Source organism: Paramormyrops kingsleyae, chromosome 15 (genome assembly GCF_048594095.1).
Source record: "Paramormyrops kingsleyae isolate MSU_618 chromosome 15, PKINGS_0.4, whole genome shotgun sequence".
Taxonomy (NCBI): Eukaryota; Metazoa; Chordata; class Actinopteri; order Osteoglossiformes; family Mormyridae; genus Paramormyrops; species Paramormyrops kingsleyae.
In genome coordinates, this window is record NC_132811.1 from 24,218,894 (window position 1) to 24,243,834 (window position 24,941).

Consider the following 24,941-nt stretch of genomic DNA (forward strand, 5'->3'; position numbering starts at 1 on the left):
CAAAAACCTATACGTCTCTAAAAGGGGGTGTTTAAAGTCTCCTACGTAACACTAGCATGTTGTTTTTCTGTCGGGTTTGCGAACGAGCTGCTTCATCAGAGTGGACGAGAAGTGACTCTTACCGAGTGGCAGGAAGCTCTCGGACTGGTGAGTCTTCAGGGGCCGACGTCTTTCCTGTACGTGGTTCAGACACGCCGGCTGACTCCCGCATTTGTCCTTGTTCCTGTGGGGGGACAGTGACGGACATGACAGCACACATCAGCATGCAGAGCTCTCCCGTCCTCTCTGCCGTCAACAGCAAGCAAGGAAGTCCCAAAAAAGCCTGGACCTAATACATCGTGTTTGTAATGTAAATAGAAGCTTGTAATTTGTTGGGCTTTTCTGTCGTCGTTTGCCCTGGCATCTTCACTGGCGCTCCTGGTTTGAGGTCCTTGGTTTATCCTAGACATGTACTTATGTGTGTTGGTTATAGTCCTGTTGTTTATATGCTGTTGGAACAAAATACTATCAGTTATACTGCAGGTTTTTCTAAAACCTTCCTAGAAACTTTTAAGGGCATCCACAGATTCCAGTGTTTATTGTTTAGACAATGATATGTTTAATTACTTAAAGGGAATTCCAGCCCACCAGTTACTAGGTCAGTCTGCTCATCAGCCTGTGAGGTGCCTCCCTCGATACGCAGCATGTTTTTTATTCATTAGAGCGCTCTACATGTAGTAAACTGTGCAGTGCATTCCCATGAATTCTGCTGCTATCAGACTAAAATATTTATGGTTCATTTGATTGCAAAATGCTCTCTGGGAACTGTATGAAACTGCCAACTGCTGACTCTGATTTATACGCCTGGAGAAACACGCATTTTATTACTGCCAAAAGCTCAATAAGTGTCATTTGGTATCGATTTGAAGTATGAACAATATATATGTATGTGAAAGTCATATTTCTGTGGAATGACCTCACCTCAGGAGGTTCCCCCGGGTCAGGGGGTGGTCTTGGCCGTGCCCGTTCGTGATGTTCAGGCTGAGCCGTTTGGTGGGCAGGCATTTCCGTTCCATTGCGGCAGGCTCCTGCCGGATGGGTGCTGCCCCGTACTTCTCCTCCAAGCAGCGCAGTGGAAGGACCCGGTTTATGGGCTGGAAAATGATCGCCCCGACAACCGCCGACACAGGCTTACGGTTGCCCACGTAGTAGCGCACCAGGGCGGGCACACTGTCGAAGCCCTCGCTCTCAAAGAGATACTGCACCCGTGAGTAGGCCTCGCTCGCTGCCACCATCTTTTTGTTGATCTTGAAGTGCTGTGGACTGTTTTTCCATTGGCAGGTCAGCACATAGTTCCCTGGGCTGGATACGGAGTCCCGGATCAGGAAGTCCCCGTCCCTCTGCAGCAGGGTCTCCGCAACCTGATGGGTCACACAGGTTTACATTCAACCCAATTTGTTTCATTTAATGCTTTCAATAGCAAATAGTCACCTGTTGCTTTGTTAAAGGCTGTTACCGTGGCGACTGCTTTTCCAAACCAACTTATTTGAATAGTGTCTGGGTTCCGAAGGGGCGCGACCCTCAGCCCTGGAAATCTGGCATCAGCTAATAACTGGGGTGTCCCAGTGTGTATTTTCAACCCTGGGCCTCCAGCTTAATTTTAGTATTTATAGGCAGAGATGGACATAACTGGTACACAAGTACCCATTCACCTTTAAAAACAATATGTGTGACAATCGATTGTTTGTAACAGTGTAAATGCGTACTTATTTTATGTACATTTGCGCTGATATGAAAACAAAATATAATGTATTTTAATCTTTATATGCTAACTCTACTTCATTTGCAGTATACAGGTTAAAATGCAAGGTATTTTCTTGTCATACCAGCTCAAATGCACATAAAATAAGTACGCATTTACACTGTTACAATCGATTGTCGCACATACTGTTTACTTGTGTGCCAGTTATATCCATCCGTGATTATAGGTTATGTAATCCTTCTTGGTAGAGGGGCTGGTATTTTAATTAAGTGTGGAGATTTTATACTTTCTTTTCATAATAAGGCTCCTGCCACTAGGGAGACTATTAAACTGGATTAAGGTAAACAAAGCGGCTGCCTTGTTTTCCAAGGGGGGGGGGGGCGGGGGGGCAAGGAGGGCATAAAAGTGTTTTCTGATTAAAAGAAGAAAAAAAAAGGTGTGGCCGTGAAACACTACTACCGTGTTAGGGAGAGGACCCCCAGCGACCCAGCCCTGTGACACCGTCTCCCCCGGTCACAATCAGCCCCGTTTTACACCCCCTCCAGTCTGCACTGTATTATTATTTTATTTTTATTAACCCAGTTTAAGTATCCTGTGTTCAGATTTTCAGATCGACTTCATGGACAGTGCTTGGTCCATAGAGATGGAGGGACTATATTCATAAATTTTCCCTGAAGTTAGGCCAATAGTGTAATTTCCTTCTTTTTTTGTGGATGATATGGTGGGGAGCTGCTTCGCCCCTTGACTATGTGACTGCCCCCCCCTCCCCCATCACCCACGTACGCACATAACCTACATGCACTTTGACACCAAGCTGCACATCACCTCCTGCTTTGTGACATCACGCGGGTCACTGCCCTTCGCCTGTCCCTTATCATCCCGCGCAGACTGACATCTCTCGTCATGTGTTTGTTTGCACAAGACGTGTTACGTATGACATTGTGGGAAAATGCGGAACGTCACCATGCCTTTAAAGACAGGAGGGGAAGAACATGGGTCATCTCATATACTGTCTGAATCTTACTCACTCTGATTGAAATATACCTGCCTTTGTCTTGTCGGTGAACATGAATTTTAGGATGCAGCCAACAAGGGTTAAGGAAATGGTAAAAACCTCATCTGAGACGGTATGGGTCAGTTCCAAGGGGAATCAGGGACTCGATAGCAGAGTTTGTTTAGGCAGCAACACGTGGGAAATGCTGTCTTTTGTGGCAGAGCAACATTGCCAGTAATCAGTCAGTGTTGTCACATCAAGACCAGCCCGAAGCCTTTCTGTTCACTCTCACCGGAAAGTTCCTGTGTCCGGCAGCTGAGCAGAGACCGCCAGCCGTCTGCGGCTGAATGCTCTTGCTGAAAGCACAAGGTTGAGGTGAAAAGCGCAGTGAAAGGCCTGAGAGGTGGGTACAGAGTGTCAGCTGGCAAGGAAGACAGCCACAGCTACAGTGCAAAGGTGCTGGGATACCAGGAAGGCATTTTAATTGAATTTGTTGTATCAAAGTACTGGGCATGTTTTCAAAGAAAGTATACTGTATATTTGATTATTTTTGATGGATAAGGTGTTTACAGTGGTAGAGCTACGTACACGTTACCTGGTAACCGATAAGAAGATGTATCCCACAATGACCGGTCACCAGGTAGACAGCTAGTCATTGGTTATAATTGTTTGTGGTTATATGACTCACTGATACCATACAAGGTCTGTTCGCACAGCTGACATCACTATCTCTGTTTTTTGTGCCTACAATCATCAGTCTGCAGGGAGCTGTATAATAACAATAATCATCATCGCTGTCCGCAGGCTGCTTGGCTGATTTTTCATGCCCCAAACTTGGCTTTTCCCACAGCAGCACAGGTAAGTTTGCCTAAATGTCTCCTCACGTGTTCTCTTTGACGGTCCGATCTTGCTAAAGTTATAAATATTCCTCTCAGCTCCTGGGCTTGTTTTTGAGCAGGGGCCTGTCACCTGTCACGGAAGCCTTCGCCCAAACTCATCGTCTTCATTCCCCTTTTACTTATCTCACATACCAGACCTCCTTTTGGCAGATCTTGTCAAAGGGGCCATTTTAACGCGCCGCTGGAGGTGACCGTCATACTCCATCATGCCCCTCGTCGGCTGTGGGCCCGTGCAAAGCAAACTTTGAAGTTCTAGAAAAGGTTATTTCTTTATCATTTCCCTTTTTTGCCCTTTTCATCTTTTTGCTATCTCTAATCCCTTCCCCCCCCCCCCCCCCCCAAATGGTGGCATTCTCTCTGGATGCTGCCCCCCTGGCCTCGGATAGACGGGTGGCCCTGCTGTGTGATGGACGATGCGGCATGAATTCCCCGTTAATGAAATCAGCAGAAGCCTGCAATGGGACACCACACCGTTGCCATGGTTATTCCGGAGGCCCCTCCTCAGCCGGGACGCTTTGCCGGGGCTCATCGCGTTTCACGGACGGCCCGGAACGCGGCGGCGCTCAGCAGCCCATGTCTCATTCCGTTATTGTTTTTCACTAAGCGCTTGAAGAGTTTGCGCGGCCACACGAGAGACGGGTGACACACGTGTTATTAGTGAACCAGAAAGAATTCAGGAGCCAAATCATTTTGCATTCGCTCTCTGAGTATGATCCAGCCCCCCCCCCCCCCACTTGGTGGACCCACTTGTCCCGCTCATACCTGTCTGGGGATGGCGCCGTGGTACCAGGCATGGCTGCGGGGCTCCTCACTGGCCTGCTTCAGCTCCTCCTCCAGCTCCTTGCGCAGCTTCTCTGGGGGGCCCTCCATGATGTATTTGTCCCTGGAGAACTGCACATGGACAGGAAGGACGGGCGGCTTGAGCGTCCTCAGAGCCATGGCTCGTCGCGAGCGCCTTCCTCTCTCCCGTCTCCTCCCCTCTCACTACTGACCTCTCAGCAAACAGCCCCCCCCCCCCGATAATCGTCTGAGGGCTGTACCTGCTGTACCTGCCCGCTTTGATGTTTACATTTTCATCTCCCGCACTCCTGACAGTACGCCCCCTTCCCCAGGGCCCCACCCTCACCTGAGGCCGCATTGTGCTGCCAGTGACTCACCCACAGTGCGGGGGTGGTGTCACTGACACAGAGAAAAGCGTGATCTGATCGTTCTTGGATATCTGCAGGCCGCCACCAGGCATCGCCGCTCCCTCCACCACACCTTTCATCTAACGTTTCCTCTGATCTGTTATTGCCACCCAGTGACTTTGCCTTCTCCTTGCCGCGGTGGGGCACCCGGCACCCACCTCCGCTAATCCGCAAATCAGAATGTCTAATTAAAGTGATATCAGCCAACTGGAGACGGGATTCTGGGGCCCCAGTGCGGTGGCAGTCCAGAGTAGCTTTATTTTCCTTTCAGATTGTTCCACACCGGCTATTGGAGCAGCTGACATTGTTCTCCATCTCTCTGTTTGTTAACCTACAGCCGAAAAACAATCCTTTCATTTTGCCTAAATTGTTTTCCTAGAGCTCTGGACAGAGAGCCATGATTGTATAGTAACACAGAGAGACGTGGTGGGGGTCAACCCATTAGGTGCCAGAGGGGATTACACAAACACACACCAGAAAATACGCAACAGTAAAAAAAAGATTTGGAATTTGTCTCCCCATTCCGTTTTAACAAATCACCAACTTGCAAACGAATAAACAACCATAAAAAATGATAATTAAAAAATACTAGAGAGCCAGTATGGCCCCCCGATCACTCTGGCCCACTTTGTCTTGGACAGGGGGCGCCAATGCTGAAGCTCGCCTAGGGAACCAATGCTGAAGCTCGCCTAGGGCGCCACATGGGCTTTGACTGACATTCTATACACTTGGATATTAGTTGTGGCTTCAGCACTTTTCCTGGTTTCTGTGGAGAGCATAACACCTCTGCTGTCTTTGGTTCTCTTTGCTCAGTTTGCTGCATAGCAAAGATTGCAGAGAATAAAGACAATGTGATGGAAAATTTCACAGAAGGTTTAGTTAGATCTGAGAAACAGACTCTGCAGGGTTTTGGAAGGAGAGGCTCTGGTCCAAGTACGACAGGACATGCTGAAATGAAATTACCGAAAGAGCTCCACTCTCTGGAGCTCCATGGATCATGTGTATGTTTGTCTATCATGAGTCTCACTGTCATCTCTCTTGTGAGTCTTTCTCCCTGTTTAGTTGCTTTTTGTTAAAATAATAAGCTTTAAAGGAATGGCTAAGCCTGAGATAAAAACAGTGCAACCAGTAACATGTCCCAGTGTGTATCAGTCATCAGAGTGTTGGAGGTTTCTGTATGACATCCCAGAAGGGCCGGGAAGCGGGAGGATTACTGTTACATTTATTCACCGCTCACTTCCTGAAACACAATATTGTAGTGGTGCAAGATTATCGAAGACACCCTGAACCCGCTGGATATTATAGATCATATGTAGCAACCACTTCCCAAACCAGATATGTCATACGGCAGAAAAATGGAACACAGTGTGTTCGCCAGCACACTTTGATCTGTAGCATTAACTCAGTATGTAGTACGCACTGAAACTCCTTCTATTAATTATTTTGTAAAGGATAAAACATGATGAGATGTGCAGTTATACGAAAATAATCCATGACAGCTTGGTGTAATACGGCCCGACGCCATGTCGTCACTAAGTAACCATAAAATCCATCAAAATATGGTTGCAGAGTTACGTCTGTAAACTCTAGCAAATGTGTAAGGTGCATGTAAAGTGTGAAAACCCACTGATGCAGCAGGATAACTATAGAGCAAGGCCACACGAACAGTCATTATGCTGAAGTTCTTCAAACCGAGAGCTAAATATGTCTGCCTATGGTTAAACTAGGCCCTAGAGAATAAAAGGGGGCCTTGGATGTCTTGCTTTTCTGTTGTGGTCGGCCGAATTACATGCTAAATAACACCGTAACAAGTCTGAAGGGTATTGTGTTTATTTTCAAGTCGAGGGGAAAAACCGTAGTGGAAAGTCCATTTTAAATTAAGGCTGTGTTTTGTGTTTTTAACAAAGTACTTACAGTAATTTGCTAGAGAGGGTTTCCATCAGCTGTGGAATTATATATGACATATATGGTTTATTAGGTAGCTCTACTTGAATGTGCAGGGTATGTGACCCCCCCCCCCCCCAGATAAAAATAGAGTTTATGGTTTCATTTAGGAGCAGATTGCGTTCTGTCTTTCAGCAAACCTCAGACTTCATAATTAAAATGAGACCCTGGCAATACAGCATGGTGGTGACGCCACGGACGTCTGGGACGCTAAAGTCATCATGTTTGCTGGTGTTTTCAAGGCCAGAGTCACAAGACAGTCGCGGCGGAGTGATACAGACCGACACGGAGCGAGCGCAGCTCACAGGCCGGATCGCAGCCGAGCCGCACGCACTGACGCGCCGGATCGCAGCCGAGCCGCACGCACTGACACGGAGCGAGCGCAGCACACAGGCCGGATCGCAGCCGAGCCGCACGCACTGACGCGCCGGATCGCAGCCGAGCCGCACGCACTGACGCGGAGCGAGCGCAGCTCGCAGGCCGGATCGCAGCCGAGCCGTATGCAATGACGCGGAGTGAACGCAACACAAAACACAAATACAGATGAACTAGCAGAACTATTCTAATAACATATTTTCCTGAAAAGCTTTTTATCGCTTTTCTGAAAAACACCCATTATGTCTGAAGGTGGTTTTTTTGGAAACATGGTTATTACTGCCCAGGCAGGTTTTACCAAGAACCAAAGGCTCATGTGTCCTCAGCACTGTAATGGGTAGAAAGGACCACTGCGGCATCAGGTGTCCTGGGGCTGAGTGGCCGTCTCCCTGACTTCCCATGGGCTTTCCACGCTGGGAAAGGGGGGAGGGGCACATCGGACCTGTCTCACGTTACGTTCCATCATCTACGGCACAGGGAAGCCACCACAGGCACTGGGAAGACTGGTTCCCATGTTCAGTGAGGCTCTGCACGTGTAAATTAGTCCTGTACATTAACTGTTACTTTTTCTGAATGCAATACCGTGGGATATTCTGGGGCAGGTAAGTGAAAGTGATGTCCCCTTGTTCTTAAAACGGCTGACAGGCCAGCTGTTCAGGTCCGCTTCAGAGACGGATCGGTCACACTGCTGCATCAGTGGGAGGGCCGTCTGTGTTCACTTTGAACACTTGCCAGTCCACTGATGCCTCGAGCTCCTGGAGCCTTTGAAGATGAGTTACATGCAGCGAGGTCGTGTCCGTCACGCCTGTCAGCACACGGCGGGGGCCGTGGGGAGGGGAGGTGGCCAGGCTCGAGAGCTCTGACGGGCAGCAACGCGCTCCTGCTGCCAGGAGGAGCCATCAGGTGCCCTGAGATGCAGCTCATTCTTAAGTTCAGTCAACCCCAACTGCGGTGAGTCACTGGGGCAGGTGAAGAACTTGGTGTAAAAGCCAGACGATCACCACTATACATGACAGCAAAGGTTGCCTTGTTTTTGAAGAGCCATAAAAAAAAATCCATCTTCTTACCTTGGTCCGGGTTGCAGGGGGAGGGGGTCTGAAGCCTAGGCGAGGACTACACCCCGGATGGGATGTGAAGCCCGCCAACCCTGGAGGAATTAGCGACAGTGCTACACACTGAGCCCCCTGACTTGGGTCCTAATTATGCCAAAAATACTCCCCCTGCAAAATAGTGTCACCTTCCTGTCCGCCCTTGAGTCAGCTTCTGTAAACGCCATATTTTTAGAGTCTGACAAAAGACTCTGCTGGCTGGAAGTAAACCCCGATACCTCGTTGTGTTGTAGTGGTTAGCGACTGGCAGCTCTCTTTCTCAGGGCTGACAAGATTCGAGGAGCCCTTTCAGAAAATTCATCACCAGCTATCTATACATGCTGGTGGCCAAGCGACTCCTCTTTACAGACTCGTGATGTAATCTTCATATCTCTCTGTTTATGACTGCACTGCGCAACAACAGCACTGAGAAAACAGCTAAGCAAAGAGTGTGCCTGTCCACCCCAAACCCCCACAGCTGTATGTATTAAAAGCAGCTCTTTTAATAATTTTATTGCAGTGTTTATTTTCTTGTCTTTCCTAATTAAGTATGTGACTGCTCTTTAAAAGAGCACTCATTTAATAAACAGTCACTCTTTAAAATCCATTAGAGTTTGCGCCGGTGACGTGGTTGGAAGTAGAATCATCCCAGAATGATGAAGGTGAAACCACAGAGAGCTGCTGCCTTTAATAAAGCTGCACCTTCTACGCATCCAGTGCGCTTTTAAAGACGTCCTCTCCCTCGGTGTTTTCCTCGGCAGTTCTCTGAAGTTGACGCCTGATGTGGCGAGCTTAATTTGTGGCTCAGGGCAGTGGCGTTCCCAGCCAGCGGCATTCCCAGGGATTGGTGTTCCCGGCAACATGTCCACAGACAGCGGGCCAGACGCAGCGGTGATCAGGTCAGACACGAGCTCTGCGCCTTGAAGGCTGCGAGCGCCTATAGAGTCAAGGCCAGAATGTTTACTAGGGGGTGGCTCTCCCGGAAAGAGAATCCGAGCATGATTAACTCATTTCGGTAAGTGGCGGGTAGCTCTGTCCAGCTCCGTTTCTGTGAAGACGATCCAAGTGTCATCTTTCCAGGTTTCTGACACGGGAATTTGTGTCTTGTTGTGCGCAGTGAAAGGCCTTCTAGGAAGGTTCTGTGGGGGGTTATACACGCATGACAGTGGGTCGGATGGAAAGCATGCCGCTCGCTGGATGTCTGGCTGGTGAATGACGGAAGCAGACCATCGTATTGGTGTCGCTGTGTGGTCTGTGCCAGGCCGACTCACAAACGGCACAGTACACACGCATGTGCTCCATTAATCACACTAATCACAAATAAATCTGTATTGATAGTTACGGATAATCCACTGTGCTTCTCTGCATCACAAGTCCCAAAGATTTCATGTCAAACGCCTTTGGTGGGGGGCAGATTCGCCTGTATGCAGGACGCTACTCTTTTCCCTGGTGTTCTCATGTATCACGGCGGTGCCATATTTACACGGAAACATGCAGTTAGGGGTAATTAAGCCCTTCGGCGTGTTCTCTGGACTTCCTCTGGGGCTTGAGCGATATTCACAGATTGTGCAGATGAAGAGCCTGCAGCCGCTATCACTGCCTCATCAGCGCCTGCTTCCTGCGAGCCCCCCAAACCCCCCCCCCCAGCGGGCTCCCGCCTTTCCTGCCACTCTGTAAACTGAGAGCCATCTCCCCATCACATCTGCACACATCCCATCCACCCACTCCGCTAACCCGCCCTGCTGTGACACCGCCGACTCGTACATGTCACACTGCGAATCCGACTGTCTCTTGGAATTCGCGTCTCCTTTTTGCCATCAGAAATCTGTCTCTGAGTTGTTCCGAAAGCCAGTCAGGGCTCCCCTTGCCCCAATTACATATTTAATAAGAGTTTCCTGTGGGCATTGTAGCTCCCCACCTCCCCCACCAAACACAGTGCAGCTATGTGGGGCCATTAAGGTACTCGAGCCCCCACTGTTTGCCATGGAGGCCTTGGGGAGGAGCCGTGAGGAGTCAGAGACCGGGCCCGTCTCTCAAAATAGGGTGTTGAGCTCGTCACCATTTAGACAGGGGGCTTTGTATATGTTTGCTGTTTAATTTCATAGCACCAGGTTCGACAGGGAATTTTCAAGCAAACACCAAGGATGGAAACACGAATTGTGTCCTGCATCCACTTGGTGCTAACATGGCAGTGTGGTGAGTCCAGCTTTTTTCTTAAAAAGCTGGACTCACTGTTTGGCTCTTCTGGCCCTAGGGACACTCCCCCCTCCCCAAACATACACACACCTCACAGCTGTATAATAACTGCTCTCACAGCTGTATAATAACTGCTATCACAGATGTATATGACTGCTCTCACAGTAGTACATGACTGCCCTCACAGCTGTATAATAACTGCTCTCACAGCTGTATATGACTGCTCTCACAGTAGTACATGACTGCTCTCACAACTGTATAATAACTGCTCTCACAGTGGTATATGCCTGCTGTCACAGCTGTATAATAACTGCTCTCACAGCTGTATAATAACTGCTCTCACAGATGTATATGACTGCTCTCACAGTAGTACATGACTGCTCTCACAGCGGTATATGCCTGCCGTCACAGCTATATAATGACTGCTCTCACACCTGTATATGACTGCTCTCACTGCTATATAATGACTGCTCTCACAGCTGTACATGACTGCTCTCACACCTGAATATGACTGCCCTCACTGCTATATAATGACTGCTCTCACAGTAGTATAATGACTGCTCTCACACCTGTATAAAGACTGTTCTCACGGAGGTATATAACTGCTCTCACAGCTGTATATGACTGCTCCCACAGCTGGTAAAGCTGGACTTTTAAACGGTTAAAATTAACGCCGCCAGGTGTCATGTTCAGGACAAGGAAGTGACTGTGACATCTTCAAGTCAAGGAGGAAGTCCTTGAAATCCCCTTTAGAACTGTTCAACCAATACCATCCATCACACTGGAAATGGGACACATTCCACCACCCAGACCTATGTCCACCCGTGCAGACTAAAATGAAACGTTTCCATGACGACCTGTAGCTATAATAAGTTAGAAACCAACAAAATATTTTAAATATCTTCACAGGCCCAACTTGGGCCTTGTGGAAATAACCACCAGACATGTCTGTTATTTTGGGCTGTGTTCTTCACAGTAGCCACAGAGAAAAGGGGGTATTCACTGGCTTTCACTGGCCGAAAGGCACTTTACAGTGCTCCAGGTCACACCTTCACAGTAAGAAGCAGGCGAGGCAGCGTGGGAGATCAATAGGCAGGAGCCTGCAGAAGAATAAGGACCTGGACACCCCGTCACTGACACTCTGAACGAACAACGTGCAATGAGGGATCCTCCATTTGTCTGAGATGATCTTTCTTCAATACGCTTGTAGACGTGTTATTTACTCATGATTTGGACAATCTATATCCATGTCTGAGCCTAACATAAATGGGCAATACTTTAGTTGCTATCTTAAATAACATACACAGTATATTTCAGTTCCATAGACTAGACGGAATAAAATGATTATTTATTAGGTCCTGTTTTATGTACCTATATATAATGTCCCTCCTTAAAAAAGGTTTTTCTTTTTTCAGTGAGAATTGCAGTGATCCTTCGCGGAAACACCGCTATTTATAATAGTTGCGTGTGTGACAGCCCCGGAGGGTTTGTGACCTCACGCTCCTTACGTTACAGGGCGGCATCGCTACTATAAACGCAGCGCTCTTCACTGCCGGCCAGCTTTTCTATTTCCAGCCGCTCAGACCAATCCACACAAAGCCGCGACGTCAGACTGCCATCGCCGCCGGGACACGCGTGTGTTTCGGCCTGAAGTCGCTCCCCACTTAGTGCAGCATCCCGGGAAGAGGCGTCTTCACACGCGCGTGCGAGAGGAGGCACGCTGCCTGCTCGAGCCCCTGTCCCCTCGCAGCGGGTGTCATTCTGTGACAGATGCCCAGTGAACCAGCTCACTTAATATAATGAGCAGAGCTGTATATCTGCAGCAGCGCGCGGGAGGCAGTAATAAAAGCAGCCACTGCTCCTATTTGAAGCTCCCTAAAAGCCTTGTCCGCTGTCATGGCCGGGAAACCCGCGCCGGACGCCCCCCGCACCACATCGCGGCGTGATCCTCCCGGGAAGCGCCCACCTGTGCCCAGCACATGCATCCCCAACCGTGCACACAGCAGCCGGGCGCCAGCAAGGAAGATGACGGCATGGGAAAGATTTACTTAATACGATTTCCATGTATAATTATATACATACTTTTTCTAATATCTGCAAAGAGATAACTCATTCAAATAATATTAGATCTCTGACTAAGATGCCATGACAGACTCCGTATATTCTGATGTCAGTCTAGGTTGAGAGTCTGATTCGGACCCTGTAAGCGCATTTCGCATGAACCACAGACAGACCTGACTCACCTTGGCCCCGATGACTGAACTCTTCTGGTAGAAGCAGCACAAAGCAGCTGTGATGGTCCGCAGGACGCTGCACCTCTCCGACATGGCTCAGCCGGTCCTCACGTTCACAATTCCAGTAATAAAAGTGTGTGTGGTGCTTTGTGCAGCCCGCGAGCAGGCTGCCTGGCTGCCTGACACTCTCCCTGTGCCGTCAGCGCTCTGACTGCTAAAACACGCTGGTTCCACTCAGCCCGCTGTTCCATGTATGGAAAGAGGACGCCCCATGTGATCTCGCTCCCCCGCGAATGAAATCTTAGCCATGTGGGAGTGCTCTGCCAGAGACAGTTGTAACCCCCCGACACAGACTCGCTGTTTGGGGGGAGGACCTCTGTGAGAAAGACCATTAGGCACCCCCCCCCCCCCCAATAACCACTCCTGTACTGATGCTCTTTCTGGAAACGCCTTTGAAGTTTTTTTGTCTGTTTCACAGCTGTGGTGATGAGTAACACATATGCTGAGTTTGTTTACACATCTAAATTAGAAATCACTCTTTTTCCTTTCGGAACAAAAGCTGTTGATATGATTTCCTTGTGTAGTAAAGGATCGACAGTATCACGGAAATGCAGCGCAAACCTGAGGTACAATCTACAAACACAAGGAAGAAGGCCAGACAGACAATCGACCGAAGCGGCTCTGGCAGCCTTATTGACTGCTTCGCTAAAGGACCTTTTTCCTGTTCGATACAGCCGGTGTGTGCAGGGGCTATCGTATGTAACACGGCTGGGGTGTACTGGGGGCTATCGTATGTAACACAGCTGGGGTGTCCTGGGGGCTATCGTATGTAACACGGCTGGTGTGTGCAGGGGGCTATCGTATGTAACACAGCTGGTGTGTCTCGGGGGTCCTATCGTATGTAACATGGCAGGTGTGTGCAGGGGGCTATCGTATGTAACACACCGGGTGTGTGCAGGGGGCTATCGTATGTAACATGGCAGGTGTGTGCAGGGGGCTATCGTATATAACACACCGGGTGTGTGCAGGGGGCTGTCGTATGTAACACAGCTGGGGTGTCCTGGGGGCTATCGTATGTAACATGGCAGGTGTGTGCAGGGGGCTATCCTATGTAACACAGCTGGGGTGTCCTGGGGGCTATCGTATGTAACACGGCAGGTGTGTGCAGGGGGCTATCGTATATAACACACCGGGTGTGTGCAGGGGGCTATCGTATGTAACATGGCAGGTGTGTGCAGGGGGCTATCGTATATAACACACCGGGTGTGTACAGGGGGCTGTCGTATGTAACACAGCTGGGGTGTCCTGGAGGCTATCGTATGTAACATGGCAGGTGTGTGCAGGGGGCTATCGTATGTAACACATCGGGTGTGTGCAGGGGGCTATCGTATGTAACACAGCTGGGGTGTCCTGGGGGCTATCGTATGTAACACGGCAGGTGTGTGCAGGGGGCTATCGTATGTAACACAGCTGGGGTGTCCTGGGGGCTGTCGTATGTAACACACCGGGTGTGTGCAGGGGGCTGTCGTATGTAACACGGCAGGTGTGTGCAGGGGGCTATCGTATGTAACACAGCTGGGGTGTCCTGGGGGCGGTCGTATGTAACACACCGGGTGTGTGCAGGGGGCTGTCGTATGTAACACACCGGGTGTGTGCAGGGGGCTGTCGTATGTAACACAGCTGGGGTGTCCTGGGGGCTATTGTATGTAACACGGCAGGTGTGTGCAGGGGGCTATCGTATGTAACACACCTGGGGTGTCCTGGGGGCTATCGTATGTAACACGGCGAGTGTGTGCAGGGGGCTGTCGTATGTAACACGGCTGGCAGCCAGAGTCACAATCCAGATTCCTCTGCCTAACAGGAGTGAGGACAGAGTCTGTCAGCTGGGGGAGGCATAGCTTTCGTTAGCATGAGCCGTTAACGAGCTGCAATTCATTAGGGACAGTCCCTCAGCGCTAATGCAGTTATGCTTCAGTCAGCAGATTGTGGAAGGGGGTGCGAGAGAAAACACTCTGGACGTTATTGCATCACTCCAGTTTGTGTTACTGACTAGCGATAGAGAACAAATGGCAACCCATACTGTAAATGTTTCATTTCAACAATTTGATCTGTTCAATCCTTTAAAACTGTTGTGTTTCTTTAATCCTTGGCCACTAGGTATCTTCTTGTTTGCTATTAACACAGGTGGAGGGGATTCCTTTGCTCTAAAAACATTAAAAGAGCCATTCATGGTGCCTGAAAGAGACTCTGGGAGCAGGGTGTACTCTGACACCCACATTAATGATGTAAGCAGACTGTGATGCACAGTGGGAAGCCGCCAGCGCACCAACAGAGACGGATTAACCCGAGCACATCACAGCTGGGCTGCTCAGGATGACCTGCCAGGAGTCACCTGATTAGATGCCTGTGCCGGAAGGTTCCGGCATCCTTCTAACTGAAAAGCCGGGTTTATGGAGTATTTACATTCAATAGGAACTCTTCCCTCTTGTTTTTTTAGCACCTTTTTGAGTATACTAGGAGGAAATCTCATTGGCAGACTTAAGCAACTCTGCCTTCACTCATTTTTTGTGAAGAACACGCATTGGTAGGTCTTTGCATGTCCGAGACGATGCACCCCCTCAGTGTCGCCTCCCCAGAGCTCGGCGGAGGCTGACAAGCCCTGACATTGCCACACGCTTAACTTGTAATTGGTGTCGTCCTTCCTCGGGATAGAGGACATATGCAGAGCGTCTTGGCAGAGTGCTGCGTTAGCACCTTACGGAAAGCCTGCCTGGGCTGTCGTCAACCCTGTGAGATATATCACGTTCAGCTGTAACTCTCCAACAGCTGTGCAATGCGATAAATATCCATCATATATCCAAAGCGCGGCATGCTCTCTCTTGCAATGATGCGCTCTCCATGATACATGTTATGATCAGGTTGACAAGGCTAATTAATGGGACACAGACGGAAAGACCACAATCTGATACATTTTTAAGCAATGCAACTAAATGTATCTCGTATGTCTGACTAAATCCAATAGTCATACGCAGGAGCCCACAGGTAGTTCAGAGGCTAGAGGCTAGTTTGGTTCAGAGCAATTAAACTGTGAATTACAGCAGATTTAAGATGAGAACTAGAAACATGGGCATTTAATATGCAGAAGAACGCGGCAAGATGATGAGAGAGGAGAGGAGCCTGCTTGCCCATCGAGGGTGAATATGAAGAGCCTGCAGAGTCAGATATGGGGGGGGGGGGGAGCGGGGTGTCACCCCAGGCAGCAGAGGGGCTCGGAGCGAGAGTGCGGCCTTGCTGGAGCCTTCAAAGCTCAGCCCGTGGTGCCTGAGGCCTGGGCCTGGAGCCACATGCTTCCCCTTTCAAAGCTGCTGTCTGCCTCTGAATCTCTACTCATGTTAAATCAAAACATGAAGATGAGTTTGCAGCTGTGGTTATATAAGCGAGCCCGCTGGGATGGGTGTGCCTGCAACCAGCCAGAGCTCTGGATGGGGTTATTTACAGTGTGCCATGAGCCTCCCGTTTCCTTTAGAAGGCTCATAATGTGTAAATACAGACGCTGGCCCGGCTGGTGCACCCTCCTAAAATGAAGGAATGCTGTCCCAAGGGAAATCTGCTAAACAACTTAATTGCGCTCAATAAAGTGGCAGCCGCCTGGAAGTAAATCAAATGTACACAACTAGCCTGGGAAAGGGGATCCTGCTCGAGGCGAAGGTAGCGAGAGGCTTCGGGGATTCACAGCTCGCAGGGTGTCGCCACACGACGTCGGCCCTTTCGGAGAGGCGACGCCAAGGCCTGAGAAATGCCACGACTTTGCCAAATGAAAACAGCAACAGCGTTCGCTGAACCAAGCTGCCGAGTTCACAGAGTCGAGCACTGTGTAATAATGACACACTGTGTACACTGCGGTACCCACACCTGCTCTGCACTCAGAAGCCTACAAGCATCACCAAATATGTGTATCTGTCCTATGGGACCCACTCTAAGCCACATTCACCTCTCTGCCTTATATGGTAGAACTTTCATATTATATTCATATTACGCATTGCGTCCATGACCTGTTAGCTCAGTTGTAGCATTAATAATGCTGAGGTTGTGGATTTGAACCCCACTCTTGACTTTTTGCAATTTCCCTTTAGAATTAATAATGTATCATTCTATCTTTGCCGGTGGTCTGTGGATCTGTTGGTGTGGATGTTGTGCCAGGATTGAAAATCTGATTCTGCAGATTGGCTTCACTGTTTCACATAATTAAAAGTTGTTCAGTTTACACCTAATAAGAGTAAGCAGCATACTGAGTTTTGGTGAATGAAACACATTAGAAATGATTTTTTTTAATCAGTTTGCCAAACACCATTTTAAGTGATCATTCTAGCGACTCTGACTTATGAAAGGAACTCGGGAGTGTCAGAATCTCCGAAGCTTTTGCCTGTCATGAAAAGTCCACTTCACACCACTAGAAGGAGCTGTCCCTCTTTCCTCAGGTTTTTCGTTTTTCTTGCCTGCAGATTACGCAGATCAAAGCTGGGAAACCATGGCCTGAAACGCTAAATTGAAATGGGCACCGTTTTTCCTGAGTAGCACCTGCCAGTTTTATAGCTTCATAAGTCATAAAAGCCCAACTGGTGCTGGCTTCTCATGCTGTATGATGAGCATAATTACAGTAACATTTACCCATCTATTTATCTGAATGCCGGTGTCCCGCTTCTGACACATGACCCAAAGTGTGTCATTTCCCCATGGCAAACAAATGAAGCTTTAGCAAGGAGAGCAACAGATGTGTTGAGTTTACAGAAGCCCGGTTCAGGAGGAAGACTCGTTGTATTGTGAGAAGTTGCTCGACTAACAGGACTGAGGCTTGCATAGAGGTGTCTAATGGTCCCGGGACAGCCTCCTACTGACAGAGACTGTCTCAGATCCCTCTGCGTCTGTCCACAGTCTACCGGTCACAAAAGAGGCACGTTTCTGCTCCAGCAGAATGGGCCGCACTGATGGCCAAAGGCTCCATTATTATTTGGGTTCAGAGAGAGCTGTAAACCCCACAGGCCAGACAGAGAGCCATTGTTTCCTGAGTCTCTTTCATGACAAGCTAAGGCTCACTGCATTGGGGGCTCACTACATACCATCAATCCAGCTCGATCTGTGCCATATGCAGAAAAAGAACAGCACATGTTAGACAATAGTAGAGTTGATGCAAAACAAGAATCGCAGCTATTTGTAATTCCCTTGATGCAATGAAACACATTTTAAAGTAAAAAAAAAAAAAAAGTAAGAAAAATGTAATTTCCCCTGCCAAAGCATTTCTCACAGGCCATGTTTATTTACAGATAAGCATATAAATTAGCTTTTGCACACCCAACTACCCACAACGTCATGGAAACCAGTACGCATTTCGCCAAGCAGCTTTGCTAAAGCCCGGTTCGTCTCGGGACATTGCCTGGCGCTGGTCCAGAGAGCGGCAGATCACACGCTGGGTTCGTGTTTCTGCACTCATTCTTGGGACAGTGAATCTGACCCGGGCGGCTTTATTTTTTCGTTTTTTTAAATTATTTTTTATGGGAGTACAAGACCGCAGGCATGCTCTATGCTTTGCATGCATGCAGTTCAATTAAACACAATCAGTGCCGGAACGCCTTCATAAAACGGGATGCACGATTCTGTCGTTTTTCAGCTCTGTACAGTAACATTTCCCTTGGGGGTCCCACCCTGTTCCACAATCATATTTTTAGGCGCTGAAGCTTCCTCGAGCTATTTCCACTCTCCCGCCTGGAAGATCTTCTTTGATGATAATGCTCGCTTCTAATTTGCAAAAAAGCAACGAGCATTTCACACGCGACGGTCCTGCCTCGTTGATTCTGAGCCAGATTATAGCCTCAGTGTTGGAGTGTGGGCAAGGGCCGGAGGCTTTATTCCCTGTCGTCGGCTCTACGAACGTGACCGATGCTGACCTTATCCTGACCATCTTTAACCCCACATCTCCAGGCCACAGGAAACGGCTTCAGAACATCAATGTCTTGATGTTTTGTCTCCTCAGATACATTCTTCTACTTGCATCTAAAAAGTCATTTTAGCTGCTCAGTAATTTCAGTGCTATGAAGAGAAACAGGCCCATTTGAATCTGATATTAAGTACTCATGAATTTTGCATGGAGAAATGCTTTTGAAGGCTGTTATACTGTTACCTTTTCAACTATGGGTGAAGAATGACACACAAACAGGCAGCAATATTGAATTGTTTACTGCTGTCATGTTTTCTGGGAATATCATGGTGATCATATTTTCCTGCGACTTCCTAAAATGATACAGAGAAACGTTTGTGTCAAGCCACCTTGTGTTCCCTCACCACTCTCTCGGATGTTGGCTGAACGTCGCGGCCGAACGTGACCCCGGCCGGCAAGCACCCCGTGAATTTCACCTTCTGCTGACTGAACCAAAAGCCATGATACTCCTTCTCTGTGGCACTGCGGTCAGTCCTGCTGGCCCTGAACAGAGTGCGTGGCCTCACCTTGTATTCCCTGTGTTTCGGTTAGAAGAGGCGACTAGACAACAGTAATCTGAGAGCTGACACTTTCCCTCGGTAATCACCGTCTTATGCTCTGTTATAGAGAAAAACAGACAGTTTGGCAGATCATTTATCCTTTGTTGTGAAAAGTGTCCATTCTTGTCTTTTCATTCCAAGGTGACTTGCGTAACATTTGTGTTATACTGAAGATACAGTAAGGAGAATATCACAGGATCGGTCCTTAACAACACAAAGCATGAAATCTGCATACACAAGCAATAACCCAGACTACACGCAGAGGGATAATCACCGGGACAATGCTCACCAAACGCCGTCAGCAGTGCTTTTACAACTGAAAGCCTCAAACATAATTTCCTCTCATCTCTAATCAGTCTCTCATCAGCTAGGAGAAGGTTATACTCAAAGCTGGGGCCACCTGTCAATTTCCATAACGAGCAGTTAAGTCGGCCTTTGTGAGCACTCCAAGCTTTAGACTGACGCCGCGCTCAGATAAGGGGCCGGTTCCAGCAGATGTTAGGAGCCTTGATGTAGAATGCATCGACATGCTCATATTTCTCTCACACCAATACAAATTACCCTACCCGCCCAGTTCTAGAAGATTCAGCTGGCAGGTCCAGCTTCTCCTGGCCACTGGTAGGCCGGCCTGGTACAGGTCTGTCACATATGACACCCAGCTGTCCAAGAGAAACCTCAGACCACATGCAAGAACATTGATTTAATGCTGTACTTTGAATATTTGGAAGTGTGAAAGTCTGCTGCCGAGTGTGAAGCAGAAGCCTGCTGTTAAAGCTGTCTTTCTATCCGCTAGGCTTAAGCCAGGCAAGTTTTATTTGTAGAATACAGGAAACTCACAGCCCCTTCTGGGGACAGTCAGCTAGCCGGGTGACTAGAGCAGCAGTGAGTTACAGCACATGCCTCACCTCAGGATGCCCTCAGGCAGCCTGTCTGTTTGCCGCCCTTCCCGTGAGGTTACCAAGCACCGTCAAGGTTTGCTTTTCACACTAGGCTGAAAGGAGAGGCAGACTGAGGAGAGCGAACAGCTGCTGGCATCTCAGACGGCTGGGAGAGGTCACGGCCCAGCGATGGGGCACAACAGTGGCACTCAGCGCTCGCAAATCAGGCCGTGCTGGGGCAGTGCTCAAATTTAGGCCGGCACAAATCAAGCGGTGGGCTTCGGACTGAAACCGTGAGACGCGGACAGTCCATGGGAATCTACATTGCTGTCCCTGCCATGCATATAGTGCGACTCATTTTCAGCCCGAGAGTTTTATACCCAAGACTGGCCCATTTTGTCTGGGGGAACTTTGATAAATGATGCCACAGTTCAAGTCTTATTATTGCGATTCCTTCCATCCATTCATCCATCCATCCACCCATTTTCTGAAATTGCTTGTCCTATTCAGGGCCATGGGGGTTCCGAGCCTATCCCGGAGGCTATGGGCAGAAGCCAGGGGACAACCCAGGATGGGGCGCCAACGCACCGTAGGGCACACTCACACACCATTCACTCACACACCATTCACTCACACACCATTCACTCACACACCATACACTCACACACCATTCACTCACACACCATTCACTCACACACCATTCACTCACACACCATTCACTCACACACCATACACTCACACACCATACACTCACACACCATTCACTCACACACCATACAGTCACACACCATTCACTCACACACCATACACTCACACACCATTCACTCACACACCATACACTCACACACCATTCACTCACACACCATACACTCACACACCATTCACTCACACACCATACACTCACACACCATTCACTCACACACCACTCCAAAACACTCCAAAAGTACAGTAGCTAAAAGCATGAATATTCAGAAGCAACAATGAATGCTCATAACAATGCCATTTTGGTAAGTCAGACAATAAATATTCCGTATTCATAGCATCTTGGAATCATCTGATTATGACTTAGATGGTTGTTCCGTTCTCCCAAAAAGGCATAACTTATTTTACTTAAACTGTCCTCTCTCTGTAATGTAATCTGAGATCACCTAGTGGGTCTTCTCAAGAGAAAACGGTCCTACATAAAAGTGATCACAATCACATTCCTGCCCCCCACTTTGTCTGTTACTGCAGCAACATAAACGAAGCTAACAGCTACTAGCCCTGTCTGAATAATTACTTCTTTAAATAATCTTTTCGTTCTGTAAAAGTCTTCTTTTCTAACCACAGAAGTTGATCTAAATGATGTTTTAATTAAAGGAAGGAGGTTGTTTTTCCGATTAACTAAAGCTATACCAATCTGAAAGTGCACTTAAAGTGTTTTCTGTTCATTACACTTGATTTATTACCTGTATAAACCATCCATCTATGTAGTAATTCAGCCTATAATACAACAGCAAGTAGAGTATTTCCAGTCATGTGCACTAGGCTGTGCATACAGCCTCAAAACATCATCTTACACAAAACACCACACAATGTGTGTGGGCAACATCCGACTGTATAGCCGGACGTGTGTCTACATGTCTATGACAATGAGTCTCCATCTTATGGGATGAAAATGCTGGCCCTTTTTGCCTATCTATGCTGCTATAGGACAAATGTGGTTCATTAGTATTTCTAAGTGAATAACAATAGAAACTTTTAGGCAACCAAACAACCTGAGAGATGAAAAATGCTACCATTTTGAACCTTTTTCAGATGTAAATAAACTGTAAACTGATGCTATGATGATATTGTCATTAATAAACTTGTTTTAAAGAAAGGCTTTTTGTCCGGTGTTATGTAGAAGCACAGTGCTGCCTGAATATTGCCCCCAGTGAGCGGGATCCATCTTACCTTGACGTAGTCCATGGTGGGGTCCAGGATCTGCCAGTCCCTGCAGGGGAAAGAGAAGGTTCTCTTAGGTGCTGGGATCCAGAGGCATTCCGGGAGTGCGTGTGTCCCTCCTGACGTGCACTGAGACACTGGGAGGCTGAGGACTGCCCCTCGCAGGTACGCGTCCCCCCCGCTCACAGTCCACAAGTGCTAATTCGCACGGCCGTACAATCTCTCACTCGGCGGGAAACTGCAAATCTGCCCCTTGCCAACCGTATAAGAGAGAGGGGCTCAGTCAGACCTTGTGATTTCTGTTCCCTCTCAAAAAAAAAAAATACACTCTCTCTAAAAGGTTCTGAAATGACAACTTATCTGGTGAATGAAAAAAACCTTTTCATAGGATGAAAGGAAGCAGACCCATTAAAGATCATAATACTGACAAAGATAACTGCTATGGTCTGAATAAAAAGCCTGTTTACTTTAGCTTCCTGTTCTTCTTCTTTACATGTAGCTCCTCTTTAACATTAAACACAGAGGGTTACAATTCATGTCCCATATCCTGAAACAGTGATCAGGAATATTAATCCAAAGATTTTTACACAACATTTCCCACAAGGCTGGGGGACAAAAACAATCAAAGAATAAACAGAAAAAACAGCCAGAAAATCTCAGTAAACAGTTTATGTTTGCATAAATCAGAATTAACTTCGACTAATGGGTAGAGTGTAAATGACCCTAAGGTAACTTACCTACATGCCCTTCTCATAACGTCCTGTTCTTTTCTCTCAGTAATCATATTGTCAGAAAACAGGTGGGTGAAGCCTCAGGACGACAGAGCGCCTGGTCAGTCTCCCAGCATGCAATGCAGGTCCTGCGCTTCAGCAGTCTGCTCCCGTCACCCGCACAGGACACGTTCAGCTTTCATCTAGAAACTTCCGGCTGAAACCTTTTGATTCTTTCATCTCCTATTACACAAAAACCTGCCTTTATTTTCCTCAGGGTGGGTGGCTGGGCGTAACAGTCCCAGCGAATAAAGTTCATAGTGGTTCCTCATTGAAGTCACACTGCTCAAAAAAAAAAAAACAGGTTTTATGATGTGTGTCTCTGCAAGACCCCACGTGAGGGTTTTGGACGGGACTCTTCCTGACCCCATCGTCAGGTTCGGCCTGAAAAAGAGCCCTTGTGATTTAAAATATCCTGTTTAATGTCCTTCTGTTTTGGGCCTTTTATGCACAAATGGACATTTCCCACAGAACGTAATGAAGGGTTAGCCAAACAAAAGAGCTTTTCTTTCCGCTTGTATTTGCGCCAAGCAACCACTGTATTGTACTGCAGAAAATAAACTGGTATTGTGCCTGACCACTGACTCTTGCCACCCCTCACCGCCTGACCTGATGATCAGCACTGGGAGGCAGTGGGCTGTAAATGATAACCTGCTCGCAGCCGTGCGCCCGCGTTTGTGTTCAGACCTCTTAAGGAACGCTGATTCTGACACGTGTAGTTTTCACGGTAAAGCAGCATTCGGGTCTTACTGTGGCTCACTCTCCCACGTCGTCACATAACTCTGGCAGCAGGGGGAGCCGCTCTCCAAGACAGGTGATAGCTAGCATGTCCAGAAGAGCTCTTCGGGAATCAGGTTTTTTCTAAAATATTCTGCTAGCTAAATTTTATATGCCACTGCCACCTCACACCTTCAGGGTGGAGTGTTTGAATTCCGTCTTTTCTCTGTGTGAGTTTCCCGTATCGTCCAGATTTCCTCCCACAGTCGAAAGGCAGGCAGTTTGGCTAATTGGCATCTCTGACTTTCCTGTTGTATATGTGTTCTGTGATGGGCTGGTATCCAAGGGGAACCTCCGTCCTCTGCCCTGGGCTATCTGGGATAGGCTCCAGGCCTCCCATAACTGCTCAGGATAAGCATGTGGAAGATGGATGAGTAAATAATCAGGACATGCCTTGGATTCCACGGAAACTACTGTTTCTCTTAAAAATTAAGGCCGCATTTCATTAAGCGCATGTACGGCCTGTCGCCATCACATGACAATTGACCTGCTTGCTATCGCTATGGACAAAAGTGTAAATATACATTTAAAAATGTAAACGTAATGCAGAGCTCAACGAAATTGCTGGAGATGAATATCTGGAGCCTGGCGCTTTCTGCGAGGTTCTGCTCTCGTTTCTCGTAAGCGGGAGGCGTCGCCTGCAGCTCGAGGTGCCACCTGACATCCTGTGTGAGCACTGGGCTGATAAAGGCCTCAGCGCCACGTCGGTAACCGTTTTTACGCAAAGCTCTGAACATGGAGGCAGATATAGGAGCAGCACCTGGCAGCCGGCTGCTCGCCAGTCATCGACGGCAGACGTCTGCCGCGAACACAGGTCAGGTGCCAGAGCGCTCTTCACGCCGCAAAGCTGGCCTTGAGTCTTTGGTGATTATTTCCGATATCATTAAGACACCAGAATCCCTGCAGGCTGTTCCGTCAACACTCGGCGTTGTGGCTCCCAACACGGATACTCACCTGATAGTGGATATGTGCTGGAAAACGGCACACAAAACATCCAGCTACAGCACTGAGAAAGACACGCAAACACTCTTATTTGCCTGCAGTGTTCTAAACGTCCAGCTCTGCCATTCACTGCCCCACACAGCCCTCTTTCCCAAGTATTTAACCTACTTTCTGTCCTTAGCCTTGATTCTGCTAGGAAAAGTTTTGTTGCCTTTCTGCAGCAAGCCTGGTCTGTATACAAACGGAACGACGAGTTCGGTACTGCTAGACCAAAAGGAGACAGATCACAGCCCAGAGAGCTGGGGGGGGGGGGTTGTGGCACATGCAGCGTCTTTGGAGTAGCTTTGTATGACATTATAATTGACAAATTTGATGGCAAGTTCCACAAAAGACACCAAATAGTCTCAATAGGATTTCAATTGTTAGAAATGTCATATCGAATCTCTGTCTGTCAAAATA

The 24,941-nt window shown here is 48.2% G+C and overlaps 2 protein-coding genes across 6 annotated transcripts in view; one reads left to right on the forward strand and one right to left on the reverse strand.

The window, feature by feature from the left end:
- The window catches only part of bcar3 (BCAR3 adaptor protein, NSP family member), a 62,870-nt gene that overhangs the window by 5,975 nt on the left and 31,954 nt on the right, over positions 1–24,941 (reverse strand). For 3 of the 4 annotated variants that reach the window (XM_023821382.2, XM_072699743.1, XM_023821383.2), the window contains 4 exons: positions 22,003–22,042; positions 4,397–4,525; positions 961–1,400; positions 123–223 (listed from right to left, as the gene is read on the reverse strand). In XM_023821382.2, the coding sequence (XP_023677150.2) occupies positions 123–223; positions 961–1,400; positions 4,397–4,525; positions 22,003–22,042 (710 nt within the window). Of the gene's footprint in view, positions 1–122; positions 224–960; positions 1,401–4,396; positions 4,526–12,667; positions 13,057–22,002; positions 22,043–24,941 lie in introns of those variants that run through there. The other variant, XM_023821387.2, reaches the window with a different exon arrangement.
- Positions 8,844–24,941, forward strand: part of paox1 (polyamine oxidase (exo-N4-amino) 1) — a 62,813-nt gene continuing 46,715 nt past the window's right edge. Inside the window, exons 1-3 of one of the 2 annotated variants that reach the window (XM_072699747.1) lie at positions 8,844–8,890; positions 8,990–9,127; positions 21,953–22,158. The gene's annotated coding sequence lies outside the window, so the exon portion shown is untranslated. Of the gene's footprint in view, positions 9,128–21,952; positions 22,159–24,941 lie in introns of both variants that reach the window. The other variant, XM_072699746.1, reaches the window with a different exon arrangement.